We start from the raw sequence: 21,505 nt of genomic DNA, 5'->3' as shown, positions 1-21,505 counted from the left end.
CTAGTTTGTGGGTCTTCATTGAATGTAAGTGGTCAGTATACCACGGTGCAGAGTGAGTAAAGGAGATTCTTCAAGATTTAAGAGGAGCTTAGGTGTCAAGAGAAAATAAAAGAGAGCTGTTGAGCACATGTACAATATCTTGATTTCCAGAGTATCAGAGTTAAAAAAACAAGACAATGAAGAAAGAGCAGAGTCAGTTACCCTTTAGTAGACTTGTCGATTGCCAAATGCGAATACTTATAGAGCAATGTGGTGAAGAGTGTGAGACAGGTACAGTATCTAGGTATCTGTGCAGATAGGCTTTTGTTGTCATTCAATCTTTCTAAAAAATAAAACAACAATAAATCCAGTCCCTGTATGTTAGCATATCATGATACTATATAATTAGCATATCGATAGCCCTTCCAAGTGCTTTTGACCAGGCATAGCAGTTGCTCATTTATTTTCTGTATTTCATTTTTCATTCCAAAATGTTCTGCACATTATTATTTCTCTAAATCGACAGTATATTTCACTGAAACATGGTGTCAATTTATATATTTTTTATTTTATGAGTTTAGCTTCACCCAGTGTGACTTGCAAACCAGTACTTTGTTGTAATTCACCTGTAGCAAAGCTGTTTTCCATGGTATACAACAATGTATGCCCCATGAGTAATCCTGCTTTCATCCACAACATTTCAAGAGAGTGCTATCACAAAAGACATATTTATTTTGACAGAGCCTTGAATGCAGTATGTATATGAAACCATGCATCTAATTATTTTTCAAATGGGTTCATTTATAGCAGACACAGAGTCCAATGTAGCTTGAAATGATGTCCTCTCAGGGGCAGCCTTGGTGGATGATTTGCTAGTTGATGTTGCTTGTAGATTATTTCCTGGTGCTGCAATTTCTACTTCATGCTAGCACATCTGCAGTCTATCTGTTGTTGCAGCACATTTATTTAGTAAAGTTTTGATTTCATTAACCTGTCTGTCAGGAAGTGTGTGTTAACTCTTTTGAGTTCATTATTTTAAGCAATAAAATCCATAATACTACAATATCATAACCTGCTACTGGCAGTAATTGCCACCAATTTGTTATAATCACAATCATCAAATGGCATTTTATCTGTTCATAGCCTTGTGTAGACAGGGTTAAATATTGATAATCATTGTTCTTTTTATGTTATGCTCTAAAAGATAAAAAATAAAAACAAAACTGGGGCTAAGAATTCAACCTCAAATGTGCCTGTGTGTATTTTGCATTATGGATAACAAAGCATAAAAAATGACTTTTACCTTACACTTGGCATAGAATTAGTCAATAACTCTATCTTTTTTAGAATCTTCTATTGGTCATTGCTTGCAATTCAGTTAAAAAATGAAAGTGCCCTTTGTAAAAAGTTGCAGAAAGCTGATGATAGATCTGTACAGTAGTTACTCTTCAGGAATACACAAGTGCTGTCTGTATAGAAAATGCAAACTCAAAATTGTTCAGAGAACAAAACAAAAAAACAACCACTAGGTTATGTACTGAAAAGTTTTATGGCAATGAAAAAAATGTTTTGCACATTCTATTACAGCTGATGACACCTTTGAGTATACATAGTCTCTCTGAAACACTGGACACCATAACTGCAATTAAAAAAATAGTTTTATTTATTTACATTAAGTAAATAATATTTACATTTGCTTTTGATATTTGATGTTTTTTTTATTATTTAAAGAAAATGTATTTGACGTATCATGTGCTGTAAGCATTTCATTCTAGTTTTATTTTGGTTTCTTTCTTCTTAAAACGCTTTGTATTTTAAGTGTTCACAAAAATATAAGCCATCTATTTTTGCTGCATTAGAATTCAAAGCAGGTCAATAACTGAGAGAAGTAGGTCTTTGATCTTTAAATTGTATAATTAAATTCCAAATCTCTGTTGAACAGCATACTTATATGTCCACATTCATTTATGTTGTAAGTTCTTACATTATTGAGTAACTTGCATAAAAGGGCCTCAGATTAATTTACTTTGCATATTGATCTAGTATTGGTTACATTGTGTGGCTGGGCCTTATTTATAGCAAAAGTTATCGATGTAAACATTTGTCAATGAATTGCAGACTTTGCCTGTGTTTCAGCAGACAGATGTGATATAGATCAGCTTTGCAGGACAGGGCTTTATGTCAGTGATTCGCTCAATTAGCATATTGGGCTGCAGGTGGAGTGCCAAGGAAAGAATCGATGTTGTAATAAATCTGTAGAGTAAAGAGTGTCTTTACCTAATAAAACATAAAACAGCTATAAATGTGTTTGGCATTTAGAATTGTGTGTTTTATAGTTGATTCCTGAATTTCAATTTTATGTCCCCTGCATAGCTCTTAGAAAAAGGGATTATACACAATATGAAGAGTTACTTTCATTATAACATTTAAAAATGTTTACATTTTAGGACTTCAGATGAGTTGTGACTTAGAGAAACCATTTGCTGACATTTGCTATATCTCTTTTAGGTTTTGAGGGAGAAGACTGCTCAGTAGACCTGGACCTTTGTGGAATGGATTTATGCCACACGCACACAATGGAATGTGTAGAAACCGACAATGGGCAGAATGTTAGCTGTTTATGTGACAAGGGTGAGTCTTTATAATGGAGAATATGAGCACTGTAAGAGAACCACCTTTACATGAGATGGGTTAAATTTACTCAGGAGCACAGTGGCCTGGACAGCTGTTGTGACCACACCACTGCAAGCATAGAATATTAATGGTATGGAGGTAGCTACTTACAAACAGATATTTAGTACAGTGAAAGTTGTTTTGATATCCCCTTTTCAGAGACTGGAAGAAAATCAAATGAGAAGTATAGGGTGCTATAGGTGGTCACGTTACCTTTGGTTTTGTTCATTCAAAATAGATTAAAACATAAATTAATAATATTTAGTAGGGACAACATTCCTAATCAGTTTTACTTGATCCATAGTTCTTCTTTAAATTAAAAAAATATCTTTGTTTTAGTTTTAATTTCATGGAACAATATCTTACTGCTTTAGCATAAAAAAAGAAATAGACAAAAGGGGATTGAAATAAATTGAAACCCTACAGTATATCTATCTATATAGAGGCAAATAAAACAGAAGTATAATCATTTCAATCACAATTGTAGAAATCGAAGAGAATAAGGAGGGGTTTTCTTAATTAGAAGTTCTGTTAGAGTCATACCCTGCTTATTTATTTAGGAGGAGTGTTCCATAGTTCTGGGTAGCATTACCACAATCCTCATTGCTTGAGGTGTTGTGGTATTCTCAAGGAAAAGGAGGGGCATAAAGTAAGGCCAAGTCACCAAGTTAAACATATCCATTCGGGGCCTTGAATTAGTTATCAGAAAATCAGATACTAAGAATATTGTACAGGACATTTCTTGCATAAGATCACTTAGTATTAAAGGATGCAAAACATAGATTTTTAGTTCAGTGATTTACGACATCGATATACACATTGCATAGACACTTTTAATAATGGACGTTTTGTTAGAGTATGTACAGTTTTTTGAACATCTAATCATAGCAAATGTTTATCTTTTTAACAAAATGAAGATGTGAAAAGCGAATACAGAGACATTACACCATTCTAACCAATTGTTTTGTTTTAATTTGGGGATGGCAGTGTGGGAGTGGTTAGGAATATGACATAAATTCTCAAAAGAACACTGTGATACTGTACTCTTGAACATGTTACAAGACCTTTCTCAGATTCCAGCAAGCACAACTGTAGCAACGGGAATGTAAATAAAGTAAATTGTTGGATTGTAAGCAGTTTTACAAGTTGTGTAGTTTTACAAGTTTTCAGTAAAACAACAGAAGAAATTTTAAGAAATTACTGTGAAATCTGTAGACAGACACTGGGCTTCAGCTGTCCTCTCCAACCAGGACTAAGAACATTTATTACAAGAATGTTTGACAGCGTGATTCCCATCTGTGTCTTCACATCATTCATTGATGAACATTAAGAATTGTTTAGAAAGCTATGGGGGAGAAACAATTTAAAACAGGATGAGACTGTTCTGCTTACTACTTTTTTTAGAAATGAAACCCATAAATCATTTGCGAGTCCTGGATGCAAAAAACAGATACAAATCAATCAGTCAGCTCAATAAACTTAACTGATGAAGATTTCAGTTGGAATGAAATCCAAGACGCATGCTGTAACTCGCCCTTGTTTCTCAAGTCATTAAAATTTACCTGGTGTTCATAGGATTTGTTTTTTTCTACCTCAGTAATGTGGTAAAGTTAAGGTATTTCTTTATTTGGATAATAATATTGAGACTAAAGTTTGTCATACATTAAGGTATGTGCTGTTAAACATGACAGTCATTCTAGTATTGTATTTAATAATTTTAATTTACAGATACAGATTTTTAAAAAATGTATAATGTGTAATAATACCATATATACACTCGGACAGAACAAAATTGTAATAAAATCAAATACCCAGTAAGGATGAGGGCGTTGGTCCCAGCTGTGAGCTGACTAGCTAGTGAGTGATCCTGGTCGGCTCAGGGGAGTCAGACCCTTGCTGTCAGGCATGACAGTGAGAAACCATGTCTCATGTGAGAGTAAAAGATGTAGCCCTTGGAAGAGGTCCAACAGCAGGGGGTTGGAGGGGATTGATGGAGCAGCATCCATCCTTGGTCATTTCCATGTTGACGTGCTTGTAAAAAGGAAGAAGGTGAAAGCATGAAAAACAATACTTATGTTCATACTTATTCTTTTTTATATTTGCAACATATATAAACATCTAACATACAGTTTGGTTATGTAGGAGGTTCAGGAATGTTACCCCTATGTAAGTTGGTGACTGCATTGCATCAGATTTGATAGTTAAACATCCATTCATTTTCCTTTTAGATACTAAGGGGTAATATCCTAGACACAAGGAAGAATGGGTTTTGATTCCATTAAGGGGGCTAATTACTTTCAGTGTGTGGAATGCAGGTGGCAGATCCTTCTTACTGGTTAGTGTGGTGTAGAGAACCTATGTACTGTACATTAACTCCTCAACCCTAGCGTGATCTGTAACCTACTGTACATCCTTTTCCGTTTCTTCTAAAATTCTAACCATTGATCTTCTCTAACAGCTTATCCTGTTTGGCCAGGGTTCCTTTTTTGAACACGTAAAACTAGGGTTATTGACCCAGCCAAGAGTCAGTTTGATCTTATTTCTTGCACCAGGAAATTGTATGTGTACTTTCAACACTGTGTTGAATGAATATGTTAAGTTATAAACTGTAAAAGATCTTAACTGTATATATACTGTATGTCTTACAACCCTGTCTTGGAGAAACCCAATCCAGCAGGTTTTAAAGTCATCAAGGATTTAATATTTAATATTTTGTAAAACATGCTCATGTAAATCGTGGCAATGTCATTTTTAAGCCAGAAAATTCTGTTGTCACTGAGGGTTGCAGTTTGTTGTTATTTTCAGTTCAAACTAAAGGATAGTAATAAGTCTAAAATCTAAAAAAATAAATAAATAAAAATAACTAACACTTATGTAGCGCTTTTCTGGACACTCCACTCAAAGCGCTTTACAGGTAATGGGGACTCCTCTCCACCACCACCAATGTGCAGCATCCACCTGAAATCTACTTAATAAAAGATTATTGTTTTAGACATCATAACATTATGACTTTAATTCTAAAGTTCGTCTTGATTTTTTTTCTTTTCTCCATTGTTCCTTGTGCTAATCAGTTATACACAGAGTAAATGTCTTACTAACAACCTTCTTTGCCATTCACCTTTATAATAAAAACAGGTGTACAGTACCTTTATAGAGTGTTTACTTTTGATTCATTGTCTCACCTTTAAAACTGATGATAAGGAATATGTTTTTACAAACCAAATGTTTAAATGTAATTTTTAATATATGTCATGATTTTCTTGAACACTCTCAGACTTGACCGATATTTGAAAAATGAACAGATGTAGCAATATAAGGATTTTGTCTGCTGATAGACCTGCTGCTACAGATGATTGCAGTAGTACAATTCCCTGCATGCACTAATTGTACCACACATACGCAATGGTGTGTGACTCTGTTGTTCACTGGAGAGGTGGAGCAGAGGTTGCTGATAGGTGAAATGTTCTATTCAATCTCACTAGGCCATTGATACAGGGCATCATACTTATTTACAATTTTTAGCTGTTTAAATAGCTGCTTAAGTTGTAGAAATATTGTAGTATTGTTTAAATCTTGAGTTCATGTTGCATAATAAAAAATTAATATTATGCCTGTGAGATTTCTTGTACTGTATATGTACAGTATAGGTCTGGTCTTATAAATACTGTATATATATATATGTACAGTTTGTATGATAGATTTTTTTTTACAGCTACTACTTCTGCCTTTTGTGTATAAAGTCTTCATGAACAGTGAAAGATGGTTCTATCTCCACCACCTATGGACCTTTGTCCAGATCACTGGATAAAAAAGGCAGCAAAACCTGCACACGTAAAATATAAAATACTTCTCAGGAAAGTAATGCTCAATATGTAAAACTGTCCTTTGTAAAAACAAAACAGTCTTAGTATGGACTATTTGATTCCTTATTACTAGAGTTACTAAATATTAAAATGACCCTAAAGAGTACAAAACTAAAATCTAATTTCCTTTTCTAGTGCATTTTGTAGATCAAGTAACCTTATCAATTACCACTACTTTATTACTGCACTTCCACTTGACACATGTCAGATTGAAGGATTGTCACTGATTTTTTATGTAAATGAAATCAGCCTATGGTGAGCTCCCTTCTCCTCTTTGGTTCTCAAGGGCAAATTGCAAAGTATGATATGGCTTTCAGTCATATTGTTTATATATTCTCTTTCATTAGTGCTTTACACTGACTTGTCCTCCTATTGCTTCCTATGTGTCCTCCTATAAAAATGACTTTTAACACAGCCATTCTTCCTGTACCTGTAGGAGTTTATTGTTATTTTACTTGCATTGAATATGATCTAAGAATCCAAACCTTAAAAAAAATTTGCAATGTCAGTTACGTATGCATGAGGATTTATGGGCCAAGAAAATAAGCTATTTGAAATCTGTTAAATATGTATGCTGTGAAACCTATCAAATCACCTCTTTATCATCTTTTACATTTCATGGTGACCTACTTATAATAAACTACATGTAGTGTTTAAGTCAGGTAGAAAATGTAGTTAATGCTTACCTACTCTCCTTCCCAAGGCATTAATTATAATTTCTCATCAATGTTACTATTAGAATAGGTTAATAATACAAAGGACTAGCTTTTTGTAGCCTGCAAAACACACTATCAATATTGTGCATATTCCACCAATATTGAAAATAAAAACATTTCCTCATGCAACTTTCTGAATGTCAAAATTGGCACATCCAGTTATTAACAATAGTAACAGAGGTAATAAACTTGTGTTTAGCAAAAACCGAATGAAACATACTGTACCTCAAGGAAGATCTAGTTTTACAGGGATGGGAATTTTTATTTTGAATTTAAAAAATGCAAATTTTGAATTTGCTCATCAACATTCTGCACTAGAATATGCCTGGGGATCACAGTTTCAGATTCTGGCTGTGCAACGGGACTGCTGTCTGCATTCTGTCTAGGGTCAAGCATAGCAATGCAGACACGTCTGTGGGAAGTTGACTGTCGGTGTGAAGTGGAAGCAGATCCTTCTCTTGCAGTGCTCTCTAGCTGAATGCCTGAATGACCATGCAGAGTGCAGCCTTTCCTCCACTTAGGGGCGGCTGTATTTTTCCATTTTGGACAGAGAAAAGAGCAGTCAATCTTGATACACAGAGGTTGCTTTTCATATCCCTAGAGACAGAGCAGGAAGGCACTAATGAAAGGTATTGGCATTTAAAATGTATATTTTAATACATGTAGATGTTAAACACCATGGCACTGCATCAATGAAAATACTTGATATTTTTTGCACATGGCATACATTTTAGTGGTATTTAAATAGGGAGCGCGTACAGTAGCTTACTTTTATCTGTTTTTATATGATAGAGGATATTTATATCATTGCATTCAAGACTTGTTTTTTTAGACTGCACTGGGGAATCAGATAGGTTTTTTTTTTTTCTTGTTGACCATGTGTCTAATTACTTCATCAGAAGCCACAGAGGCCCTAATGTGTGAGATCAATAGATACACTATGCTTTTTCAACGGTTTCATTGATTAAACCAATGTTAACATTCACTTTAAACCAGAGGTGTCCTGTACACTGTGGTGTACCAGAATAGCAAATGCCATAGTTTAAATTCTATTGTAAGTGTCATGCCAAAGCAACATATACTTATTGCTTTTTGTTATTATGGCTTCAGGGTTTAATTAATCAGTAGTCACCAAAAGAGAATTTGGAAAGGAGGAGAAAAAAGTTCAAGAACTACAGTATATCAATGTTAGCCATAGTTTTTGATGATGGCTAGAGGAATTGAATAATTGCTTACACTTACTGTATATAGTGCTTTTCTGGACACTTAACTCAAAGTACAGATAATGGGGACTCTCCTCCACCACCACCAGTGTGCAGCCCCACTTGGATGATACAATGGTAGCCACAGTGCACCAGGACGCTCTCCATACATCAGCTATCAGTGGGCCAGGCTCTCACCTGCTGAGTTTCAATGGGCTGCCAGTTGTGAGCTGCAGGGTGTTATGAATATGTCAATATTATCTTCAATTAATTTAATTTTTAAAGTATTTTTATATTCTTAATCAAATGAACGTGAAGGAGCACAGGTTAATCCAGAAATTTGCTTTTCAAGTCAAGGTTCTGTGATTAGCCAATTGTTACTGGGAATCAGTAAGTGGGAATTGTGGGACTTGGATTGAGAAAAACTGCCGGTCATTCAACAGTATTTGTTTCAAAAGGAAAAAAAAACTGTACAAGGTACTCATGCAGTGCTAATATAATTGTATACATTGTTTTCCAAGCCTTATATTCAGTGCTAAAGAATGATTGATGGATATAATAATAAGCAATATTAAAATGAAAAGCAAACAAAGTCAAAAATGAGAAACATAAGCCTTGTGAGATGCTTGTGGTCCAGAAGCCTTGTTTCTAACAGCAGTGTAAGAATATTAAAGCACATTGTTTAAGGTTAATGATAGAGCAAACATTAATATTGTTAATACTGTTCATAGATTAAGTATGCAGTAATCCCCTGTGCATAAACATTGAGTAGCCCAAAAACAAAAGAATCTTAACCTTGTAACACCTACTGCCTGTCTTCAAAAAATCTTGTTTGGGAACATTTGTTTTCTGGTTAACTAAAATGTTTATCAATTTTAAAATTATCAGGGTCTTGTTGAAACGTGGCTGAACACAGGCTGTCAGGCTGTTTCTCTCTTAGCTTGGAAGCAGATTTGTACTGCTGACCTCTTAGTGAAAGGTGGTCACACTTGTCTAGCAGACAGCCCACTGGAATAAATCTGGGGTGCCAGCCAGTGGAGTGACTGACCAAGGTGCTCGACAAAGATGAGCAGCCAGAGACCACAGCTGTGGTTTGCCTAAAGTCTTCACTGACTGGAGGGGTCTGAGCAAGGTAGGCCGGGCAGGAAACTCCAGCACGATGATCCAGTTGGAGGGCTCGGATCTGGCCAATTCAAGAAACATGCCCTTTAATGGGGGGTAGTCATTTCCAGAGGCAAGGACAGGCCTGTTCTGTCAACCCAGGAAACATCTCTCCATCTCTTCCAATGGAAGCGCCTGGGTGCGGCCGGCAGCAGATACCCAGAAACTCTTTGGACCAAATGGAGGGGACATCTGCTGAGGCTCACGCCCATGCCCCCCCTCTGAAACCCTCTCAGTGTCCGGAGCCTTGGGGCGACAGCTGTGGGCAGCTCCAAGTCAGAGCCTGAGAGCGCTGGAAGGAAACAAAAAAGGGTTCCACTGGACTGAAGTCAAGGAGTGATGGAAAAGAGGGGCCAGGATTTCAGAGAAGGGCTTGGATCTGCCAGACAGGGTGCAGATGGAAGTGGCACCACTGCAGGACGAAGGTCTGAAGAGCAGTATTGCAGAACGAAGTCTTGGACTGGAATGCAGTTGAGACTGAAGAGGCAGCATGTTCATGGCAAATGATGCAGACTGATGACTGGCGAGCTATACAGGCTGCTTCAGCTGCGGGGGATGAAATATCAAAGCTCTTGTTACGCCACGTCAATTACACTTTTCTAGTTGATTGGTCACATTGGAAACATATGGGAGTCATGAGTCAATCACATTTCATATGGTATGTGTTTACTATGCATACCTTCGCACACTCTGTAACATACAGTGCGGTATATCAGTTGTAGAATTTTGAATAAACTAGGCGATTCTGTGCAGAGCAGCGGTTAAAATCCTCTGTCAGAAGTGCCAGAATGTCATGTTACACTACAGGTGTAGTGTGATCTGTGCCAAAAGCGGATTTACAGATTACTGACTACAGGCATGTGTCTCTTGTGTTTTATGCACTTAATTATTTATGACTAATGTGACTTTGTTCTGCAGTGTTATTATGATAACAGTATAATATATATATATATATTAATCAAGGCATACCGTATGGTCAAATTTGTAATTCTTTCTATTCAGTTCTATTTCATTGGGGGGTATGAATAAATCTGGTGAGCACTGTAGCTTAGAACTGTATAATGATCACAGACAGGGCCTTGCTTTATATGCAACACAATACTGTAGGAACCCTAATGTGGTCTAGCAGGAAATGATCTTTCCTGTGATCTATAATGTTTCCTGAAGGACACATGCAAAATCTTCTTATAACATCCTTATAGAGTGCAGATAAGTTCATAGTTATAATGGACCATACTGTACATAGGAATCCATATGTACTTTATGAAGAAATGCCCTTGTTTGTAATCTTTCACCACTCTTAAGGTAAAATGCAAAACTATTTTGACACCTTGGAGGGTAGGGATAAGATATAATACATACAAGAAATCATGTGTGCTGTGCTAGAAAGACACTTTTTCATGCCCTTTGACCTGTTATGGCACTTTAGAGCATGAAGGCAGAGACATATCTGCTGTGAAAGACAAAGAAAGCAATATACTGTATATTTTTTGTATTATTGTGCAGCTAATCAACTTCTACTTTTTTATCCAATTTTAAATTTAATTTATTTCGGGCAACAATGAGTTCATCCACTTTTCAGGATTTTCAATTTTAGGAAATAAAGTACAATTATCATACTTATTTTCAATATGGGGCAATTTTATCATAAGTGATATTTTAGATCACTGCAGTGGAGTGCCTATGCGATTTGTTTTGACTATATTTACTAAGCGTAATGTCTTCAATACAAGATAGCCCTTCAAAATACTAAGACAGCTTTTTAAAATAAACAATAATCTAATTATCCTTTATGCCTTTTCTGCAACAATCTATCCTCATAATGTCTTTCATATTGAAAATACTGTATGAAATATACTGCCCCCACCCCCCATCTAGAGCTGACATGCCGACTAGATTTTTTTTCACTGCTTTTATCCTGAAAAATAGGGATGATCAAATTTCATGTTTATTTATTTCTACTTAGAAATGAGAAAAATAATTGCATATTGAAATAAACTCTAGAGTTCTCTGCCAGCTTGACAAAGATTGTGCACTTGTTTTGCGGTCTCTGATTTCATATAAAAACAGAAAAGACTGCTTCATCCGGATTAAAGCGTGATTATTATGTTTGTTGGGTGCAGCTGCAGTTCTGTTTGATGTCTGTTCATTAACTGCTGAATCACTGAAATTAGTGGCTTTTGTCACTTGGTTTTTCCTTTGTAGAGGAAATTGTAGCTTTGGGTTGCTTAGGCAATGCAAAGCAGAACAGAAAATGTGTACATAGCCTGGGATCATTCAAAAAGTAATAGAGAACATCTTGTTATATTACACTGCATTGTAATGGCAACTGGCAACTGAATAAGGACAGTCTTGACAAGTCATGAATTGGGAACAAAACATCCAGTCCCATATTAACAGATAAAGAGAATCAACCTCAAATCATTTTGAATCTTAATTGTGGTAAAAAGAAATATTATTTAATATTAAACATTAACAGGTAGATTTGCAATGATTTTTAATTAGTGGGAAGTAATATTATATTGTAAAATACTTGACTTTTGTTGTAGTTTTGTAAAATCCTCTCTTACATTCATCAAACTGTACAGTATATTTACAGTATAGTACTTATCTATTTATGGGAGGTTCTTCATTGCCTTTATTACAACATATTTTACTTTTCATCTGGCCTGGTCTTTAGAGATTGGTTAGAAATACTGTTTTTTGGTGCTGTGGGAGATTATACCTGTTAGAATGTTGGTAAAAGTTTCATTTTGAAAGTTTGTCACTGTCAAAATATCACAACACCTTGATCTACTGTATATTATTCTTCACATTTTCCTTGATTTTGTTCCATATCTTTGTTTACAATACTTGATTATATCCATTAGACCAAGGTGTTTCCTTTCTTATGCATCATAATGTGCAATATGTTAATATGTCTTGGGCATGAATGATGAAAAAACCTGCTTATACAGCACTGCATCTTGACAATGGCAGGTCAGCAATTTTAAAAGCCTCTTCGTTTATCAGAGGGGACCTTATGTTCATTTTATGTCATTCTTCTTCAGCGAAGCAGTCTATCAAGAAAAGCAGGTCTATGTTGAGAGGCAAGGATTTATCTTTCATCAAAGTCATGGCATTCTTTCCTCTAATAAAATATTAATATTAAAGGAAAACATTTTACAGTATTTTAAGGATACTGAACTAAAATTGCATTAAATGAAATTTAATCAAATACATTTGGATACAGAAAAATTGAGACATTTATCTAAAGTAAAAGTAAATATATTAAAGTAAAAGCAACAAATAGGAGTTTGTAGTTGTCAGTCCTTTACAGTTTTGTATTTTTCCCCCTTTAAATATGCAATATCAAAAAGTGACCTGGTGCTATACTGTAGTCTAGAATGTAGGACATACTGAATGTTAATATGATTAAGTAAACTAAAATATATCAAATGTAACAATGTATTTTGCATATTCATATTTTATATTGCTTTTTTACAAATCCTTTAAATCATGTCTATGTTCTTCACAAATAGGCCAGTGCATTATTGTTAATTGGTAAAACAATGAGTGCCTTTATAAAACACCATGATCCAGTGGGTTACATATACATGCGCCAAGTGAGCTCTAAATCAATAACAGCTTTGTAAAGTAGATATTGAGTGGGGAAAACAAAGTCATACAAATCCTAATTGGCTAAGGGATTACACACACCAAAGGAACTACATTAATTATGCTGTTCTTCTCCAGGTTTCATTGGGCATTTCTGTGAGATAAATGTAAATGAGTGTGACTCCGAGCCCTGTCAGAATGGTGCCGTGTGTTTGGATGATGTCAGCAGATACTTTTGTTTTTGCCCTGAAGGTAAGTTCAGTTTTTTCACCAAACAGCTGAACTTTAGAGTACCGATCTGCTGTTTACATTATTCCTGCATATTTCCTAAAGAGCACATTAAATAAATGTTCTTGGGTTTCTGTCTTAAAGCTATGTTAGGAAGTTCAATATGTTTGTAATGCTTATAGAAGTGAATGTGGATCATCTAAGAGCTCTATTCTGTGTGTTTCAGCTTCACTGAACAGTTTTAAAACTGTTAATAAGTGTGTGTAACAAATAGAACTGTTTTACTTTCAACTAAGTAACTTCCCAGTTTACACCCATGCAGAAAATCCATTTTAGATCTATTGTTATTGTCATAAGGTTTGAGAAAATGATGCAGGACTATGACTCTCTTGCTAGTGCTTCTCACTGCAGGGGCAGCAATGAATCACTGTTTCTCCCTGCGCAGGCGCCAGGCCTGGGGCAGCCCTCTCTCAGAGCACCACACTCCTGCTCTCTAGGGTCTCTCCCAAGGAAAATGACAATCACATTACCTGCCCTTTTCAAGGACCTCAGACTGCTTCCCAGCCTCTCTGGCCCTGACTAGTCCAGTTACATCAGTCTAACAGTTGTGCCCATCACGCTGCCACCATCTTCATGAAGCTGTTGTGGTTATTAAAGTAAGATGGAAGAAAAGTCCAAGTGAAAAAGACAAATTAATTTCAATAAGCCTTGCCTCATTCATGATACTTGTGTAATTCTATGACATGCCCCTGCTTTGGTGAAGAGAATCATTCATAGACTTCAAGTCATAAACCACAATCTTTTTATCCTTTCTGTAGTTGTTCTGCAAATTAATCATTATTTCCTGTAAGATAATCAGTCCATTGTTATGAAATTATCTAGTAACTAGAACTTTACATAATGAAGTGGTGTGTGATGGATAATATACTGTACATTAAGTACTTTTTTAATAGCAAAAATGAAAAATGTTAAAATATTGGAATCACATAAAATTACCAATCATTCTTCAATTGGAAAACATAGGGGCCTAGTTAATTTTGAATGTCAAATATATTCCTACTTGAAAAGATGCTGTTCTATGTGTTTGAACATGAAATTGCTGTCTAGCTGTGTTGATGAAATAAATGTAAATCTTTCATTCTGAGGCCTTTTGCCCTTCTCAGAAGACCATCCACCCACTTGATTGGGTCTGGTTACATTACTCAGTGTTTCTGCTTTGAAACTGTTAATGTAGTAAAAAGGCTACAGTATGAAAGTTGCCATAAATTACTGTACAGGAAGTTTGTGTCATCAAGTCAGGAAAATAAATCTTAGCATTTTTGCTAATAATTCCATGGCTTAGCTGGTGCCCTACCTGCGAGACATACTTCTGATTAAAGTCTGATTGCAAATGCGAGCTGTTATACATTATTAATGAAGTCAGGATAATTGTAGATTTTTATGACATAGGGAGCAGTGGAAATTGGTTCTATGGTCAGTTTGAGGAATGATGAGAATGTGCCTTGCACCGATGGTGCTGATAGCTTAGCATTAGTCATGGGCTTCCTGCAGTCGTGGCCTGTGACAGCACTAATGATAGTCATTTTGTAGCGTGACCATGCAGTGGAATACATTTATAGGAGCATAAAATGTCAGAAATTGGAGCAGAGCACTCTCCTTCACTTCAAGGCATTAACCTTTTATCTTTTAAAGTTAGAATGTGCTAAAATAACCCAAGTTTAATGGTCTGACAAAAGGCAGTAATCAGGCAAAATGTAAAACATTTATTTCTTCTGAAATAGAGGATACTTGGATGTTGACCTATAGTTTTGATCAATGTGTTCTGTTCTTGAAGTATGTCCTTCAAAACATGTATTCCAAGATAAACTATGTCAACATCTTTTCAGAAATCATCAAGCAACCTGAATTTGTGTGGGTGACATGATCAAAAGTATACTGTTAAAAAATATTTTTACAATTCTAAGTGACTTTTTTTCTTCTATTAAATTATTTGTACATGTATATTAAATGCAGCAATTGAAGAATATTGATTAAAGTTATTTATGGTTGTTGATCAAATGCTTTGTCTTACCCTAGGCTTTGAGGGCCTGAACTGTGAGATTAATTTTAATGAATGTGACTATGGATTTTGCACAAACAACTCTACATGTACTGACCTGGTGGGTGACTATGAGTGTACATGTCCTCCGGGTTTTACTGGTAAGCTGAACAATTCCTTTTAAGATTCTACTTAATGTATTGCTGCAAGAAAAAATACCTTCCTGGGCTACAGCATCATTTTCAAATCATGTTTTTTTTTTTTCAAAAATCAGTTAACCTTACAGTACCTTAGCAGAAAGCTCACTGGATAGGAATTTGTTCTTCCAGATATGTAGTAACCTATCTCATTTTCCTATTAAAATACATAAATGTGAAATGTTGAGATTGAACATGATATGGAAAATCAAGTTTTATCTATGTACTGGGTTTCAATTTTTATTGTTACAATTACTATACTCGATTCCTTTGAATTTTAGTTATTGTCTTGTTCCCTTCGGGTACTGTACATCATTTTTTACACAATAATGCAACAATTGACTTTGCTAGTGTGGAAGGCCCCTGCCTCTGATAAAGTGGTTCAGGAATTTTACACCTTCTGAGCTCCTTTGTTGATGCAAAGCACAGATCCCGGAATGCTGGTGTGTCTACAGAGACTTGAGCTTATAACAACCTGAATCAGCTCATTGTTGGCTTAACTGAACCACCTAAACAGACTCGCCCAGCTTGTCAGATGCTGGTGCTTAAATAGACCTAGAAAACACATGGACACACCAGTCCTCTAAGACTTGTATTGACTACTGATTTAAAGGTCTGGGTGGGGATCCTAGCTTTTTCTACAAAATACAACACAAAAAACAAAGACATCCAGATGAATAGACGTTCTACAACAGGAGGGCAGATTAGACCATCTCTCTATCCTAACATCTACTTATTGTCTTCATCAAGTAAGCAACCACACCCTTATGTACAGTATATACACAAAACTACCTAACTGGTTCCACAGTTGGGACTGCTTAGACTGAGTATTTATTTTATACTCTCAGCAAACTCTTTAAAAGGAAATTGTGTGAGGATACTCTTATCTTGATGCTAAAACTGCAATCAGGAAACAATCTCAGAACTACTGAATATTTGAACATTCAGGCTATATTATATTGTGTTTTATTGCAGTTACACTTGCCACATATTTGCAAAAGTAACTGATCAAAGTAAATCTATCCATGTTCATACAGACCAGATGAAAATGAAAATGCCAGGATTGAGTAGCATAAGGTGCTACCAATTGATTTTTCAATTTTTGTATTGGTAATTAATAAATTACATTTGTGTAAACAGCAAATTAAGGAATGTTCACAGTGATTAGCCTACATCTGTTTTCCTGGACCACTTCATGCATAAATTGTACAATGGTAAGTACATAAAGAACTTGATAAAACAATGCACAAATATTATTAAACTCATTAGGGACATTAACACCCTAAAATACAGCCAGGCTCTGTCTGGTGGACTGATAATATTCATATTTCTCATTATTAATTTCAAACACAAAGCTCAGATGTCAAGTAGTTTTATCTGCCGTGATTTAATGAATTCTTTATATCACCACACTTCTGGCTTCCCATAGACTTGCTGCTGAACAATACTAGAATATTGGACTTCCTTAAGTGTTGAAAAATATTTAAATTTTGTTAAGCTCTTTCATTAAGACTTAGCACATAAAAAATGTTACCTTTCTATTTTGACACAACTGCAAATTCAGGTATGTTTGTGCTGTCTCTGTCCATTTTTTGTACATCAGGTCCTGCATGTTCCTATGCTGCTAGTAGGAATGCTCTACATTCTCTGTGACCCTGTTATTGATGTGTAGTTAATCGCAATAACATAATCAATTAGGAGCAAACTGCTAAGAACAACTGGAGCACAAACAAGGCAGTGCACTTTGTTGCAATATCATGTGTTTTGCTCATTTGTTTTAATATACAGCCACTCATTGATTCAGGCAGCTGTGTAGCAAGCTCATATTGCTCTTGTATCCTGCAGTTATTCATCAGTGCAGGTCAGCCCATACATCATATAAAAGATACTTTACCTCGCCTGTTGATCTGCTCAAGATGTTTGTTGGCCAACTTAAATACTTCAGTTTAAATCTCAGCGCTTAAACTGGTTAAACTTAGATACAGAGATCAAATTAGTTGAATGAAGACATTTCTTTACATAATAACAGAAATTAATATTGCTGTATGTTGTATGATGAGATGAAATGGATTATGAACTTTGTTTGTTTAATGCTTGAGTTAACATTATGTTTAAATAGTCAAATGTTTATATAGTTCTCTACCTTTGTTTTGAAATTCAGCTTAGGCTGATGGTGTTAGTGGCAAGACAATGGCAAAGAGTTTTTTACCTGCCCAGACTTGATTCATGGTTCTCTGATGTTACTCAGTCTTATTTTGTTTCTCAATTCTTTGCATTCTGATTATTTTTTACTACAAACATACTTATTACATGCCATGTGCAGTATCTTTTATTCATGATGTAGACTGTATAATAAAGACAAATTCTCTAATCATCCGTAAAACATCAGCTTTACTGCAGTCAGACTTTCCCCTTCATTGTTTTGTATTGCCATGCAAAAACGTAAATGCAGTCATTTTGCTTTGTTTTATTGAATGTTACCAACGTGCTTGCCTAATTCAGGAAAAGACAGGATTTAATTTCATCAGTGAAATAAATCAAGAGATGACATAAAGGTTCATACGCAAAAGCAGTTTTTGTAGCCTGATACATTGGCCTGATGTGCAGCAGGTTCCTATCATGCAGAGAGGAGATGGGAGTAAATTAAAGACCTATGAGATAGAATAGGGGAAATAATGTCAAGGGAAGAGAAGGTGACACTAGACAGCATCAATCCAGGATTATTAAGGAGAAAAAAGAAATTAAAACACTGTGATCAAAGTGAAAGGATTATACTGTAGATACAGCGATGCTGAGTAAGTGAGAATTCTAATTACGTTTTTAGAAATAGTGCATTTCTCATTTGAGATAATCATTTAGAGGTGATGCTTTTACACAAAAGAAACTTTAAACCAGAGTTTTAAATGCTATGTAAAGAAGCCCTCATGTGACAATGGATTGACATATAATCATGAGAGGGAAAATAGATTGAGAGGATGAGCATAGCAGATGACAGGGGAAGGAAGGCAGTGCTGAGTGCTTCACTGCTGTCATCCACTCCTGATCTAATCTCTGCTTCACAAGATTCCGCATGACCCGTTGCTTTGACTTTACTGGACCAGGAGGGATCACACTGCAGTTTTGACACTTTCAATTTCCCTGCAATAATTGCAGGTTAAAAATCTGTGTAATATAATGTTTTTAGGTCAAGACCAAAGAGGTAGTGTTTTCCAATTTCTTTCTAAGACAACTGAAGCTTGGCAGGCCCAGTTGAAAACTATGCAGTTCCATCAGCATAGCTGTAACCCATAAGACTTAGCAATTCAGGAAGTGGGTCACTGTAGGAATGTGACGTTGGCAGTAGATAACTTTACAGAAGAATTTTCACTTTAATACTGCATATACTGTATGAGAAGGGAAGAGTTTTACAAATTTAAATATCTGTGATCTGAGACAAATTCAGAATTCTTGAAATTATTTTAATTAGTCAATTTACTCAATTAATCAATTAATGAACAGATTCTATTCTGCAAAGCAATGGATACCAATGGTTATTTTCAAGAAATAGCATACCTTTTTTTGTTTATTATAGTTTGAACAACAAGTTGAGAATGTTGTTGCTGCAAATCTGTAGTGGTTAATAATAGTTTCACTTTGTACATTATAATATGTATAATTTATACCCTTTATTGGTTTATTTGCTATCTGTTTATTAGTATGCAGTACATATTCTCCAGTATAGAAACCACAATGAAACAACACTGAAATACCAGAGAAGACAACCATTGTGTTATTTTAAGACACTCATTTGCGGGACATTCAATAACTAAAAAGTAAGTAATTTGTGCAATAATTGATTATTTTTTAATTTTTTTCCAGACAAAAACTGCTCTACTGATATTAATGGATGTGAGTCTGAGGCTGACCCATGCAGAAATGGTGGCACTTGCTACAATCTGATTGGGGAGTATCGTTGTGTCTGTGCACCTGGTAATGTATTAAAAATAAAGGCAATTCTAGTCTGTCATGCTTTTATACTTTTCTTCCTATTGTCACATTGCACATATTATCTGAATGTGGAGATCAGTGGGGAATCTTCTCAGAGATGGGGTGAGATGTAGACGTGGTGAAGGTTTAAAGTACAGTTTGTTCAAATTGTAAATGCTATCTCAGGGATCAGTCCTGGGTTTAAGCATGGGTCATGTCACTAGCTGACAGTGACCAAGATTACCTAGACTGCGGTTCAAAAGTCATAGTGCTGCCATTGATTGGGTGGGATAAGCCATCCAGGGTTATCTCAGCTCTCAGCAACACAGTAGCCCTTGCAGCCTCCTACATGCTTGGAAAAATTCAGTTTTGATAGGCAGGGTACTGGCTTGTGCCTAAAATTCCTCATTCTCCCCTACATTATACATGTATGTATCTTTGCAGGGTTCACAGCAGTGACATGAGATGTGAAAAACACACAATTGGCTATTCAAAAACAGATGTCTTTAACAAAAATAACAAGCGATTCCAAATTTAAAGAATAATTATTACACAATACAGAGGACTGAAAGGTCAAAGATTCTCCAGTGAGCAAAGGAAAAAGCAAGTGACATCAGAAAAAGAGGATGTTAGAGAAAGTGCAAGCCCCATGCAAGAATGAAGAATAGATCAAGTATAAACTGCATTAAATATAAACTTCAGCTGGATGGCATAATGAAGCAGTGGTGAGCATTGGTGCTTCACCACCCTGAAGGCCATAGGTTTCATTCCTGCGGTGCTGTCTGCTTTGTTTGTATGTTCTCCCTGTGTTCACAAGGCTTCCTCAGAGTGTTCTGGTTTCCAGTTTCCATCCATTCCTTTTCTAACTGTTTCATCCAGTTCTGGGCCAGGGGGCAGCCTGGGCTCACACTAGAGTCCGTTTCCCCAAAGGAAAACCCATGTGAACATGGGAAAACATTCCAACTTCACACAGATAGCACTCCAGGTTTCAAAGTGCACCCAGGGTATATAAACGTGTCTTTATATATGATTTATAAAAAACCTTGATCTTTCTTGTTATTTGGAAGTGGTTACCATATTATAATTATTATTATTAGTAGTAGTAGTAGTAGTTTTGTACAATTTTATTTTCTGGCAAAAAGCATTACAATTTATTTTATTGATATATTAAAATGTAATAAAATAGATCTAGAAATATATATAAGGAATATATACTCATTCATTCTGTATACTTCCCTTGGATATAAGACTGCTCTGGCAGAACCCTTAATTACTAAGTCCTATTAAAATCTCCATTCTTCGAATACATGGCTCATTATAGCTTGAAAAATGCTCCCTTTCCAGCAGTGGCTTTGTCATGTGGGCGGAGTATATTAATCAGTTTATTTGGGTTCCATGCATGTTCTGCTTTTTTAATTAACAATTGTAAAATATCAAAATAAAGAATTTGTCAACTGTTATGAGAATTCTGTAAATTGGGCCTAAGTTATCGTGCTTTCTTGGTTACAGTATGACTTTTTTCCTTAGCATCAGTCAGCAACTCTTCTGTCTTTAATAGCTTAGTCTAATAAAATGTTTTATTTAACGCTCCTGCAGCTGTCAGTTTGTTTAAAAAATGAAGGCCCTTTTCTGGGAAATGAAAAGAACCTTTAATTTTAAAACCAAAATACCTACGTAGAATAACAAACATTGTTTTTTTTAATATTTAAAAAATTAGATATCTTCTAATGAATGTGTGTAATACAGTAAACATGAATTGCAAATGAGAGCTGGGTAAAACACCAACCAAATGAAGATGCACAAGGCAGAGATTGAATCAAAGGCTCTATAAAAGATTTAAAAAGATTTAAACTTTTCTCCTAAAACAAGGATACAATTACTAAAC

At 35.4% G+C, this 21,505-nt stretch overlaps 1 protein-coding gene across 1 annotated transcript in view; it reads left to right on the top strand.

Annotated features, from left to right (window-relative positions):
• eys (eyes shut homolog) overlaps positions 1 to 21,505 on the top strand; it is a 352,522-nt gene that overhangs the window by 77,539 nt on the left and 253,478 nt on the right. The window contains exons 13-16 of the mRNA XM_069179989.1: positions 2,488 to 2,610; positions 13,330 to 13,443; positions 15,496 to 15,618; positions 19,513 to 19,623. Coding sequence (XP_069036090.1) covers positions 2,488 to 2,610; positions 13,330 to 13,443; positions 15,496 to 15,618; positions 19,513 to 19,623 — 471 coding nt within the window. The remainder of the gene's footprint in view (positions 1 to 2,487; positions 2,611 to 13,329; positions 13,444 to 15,495; positions 15,619 to 19,512; positions 19,624 to 21,505) is intronic.

The sequence above is a fragment of the Lepisosteus oculatus genome, chromosome 17, assembly GCF_040954835.1.
Source record: "Lepisosteus oculatus isolate fLepOcu1 chromosome 17, fLepOcu1.hap2, whole genome shotgun sequence".
Taxonomy (NCBI): Eukaryota; Metazoa; Chordata; class Actinopteri; order Semionotiformes; family Lepisosteidae; genus Lepisosteus; species Lepisosteus oculatus.
The sequence above is the reverse complement of the archived record's forward strand: the minus strand, read 5'-3'. Positions and strand labels throughout refer to the sequence as shown.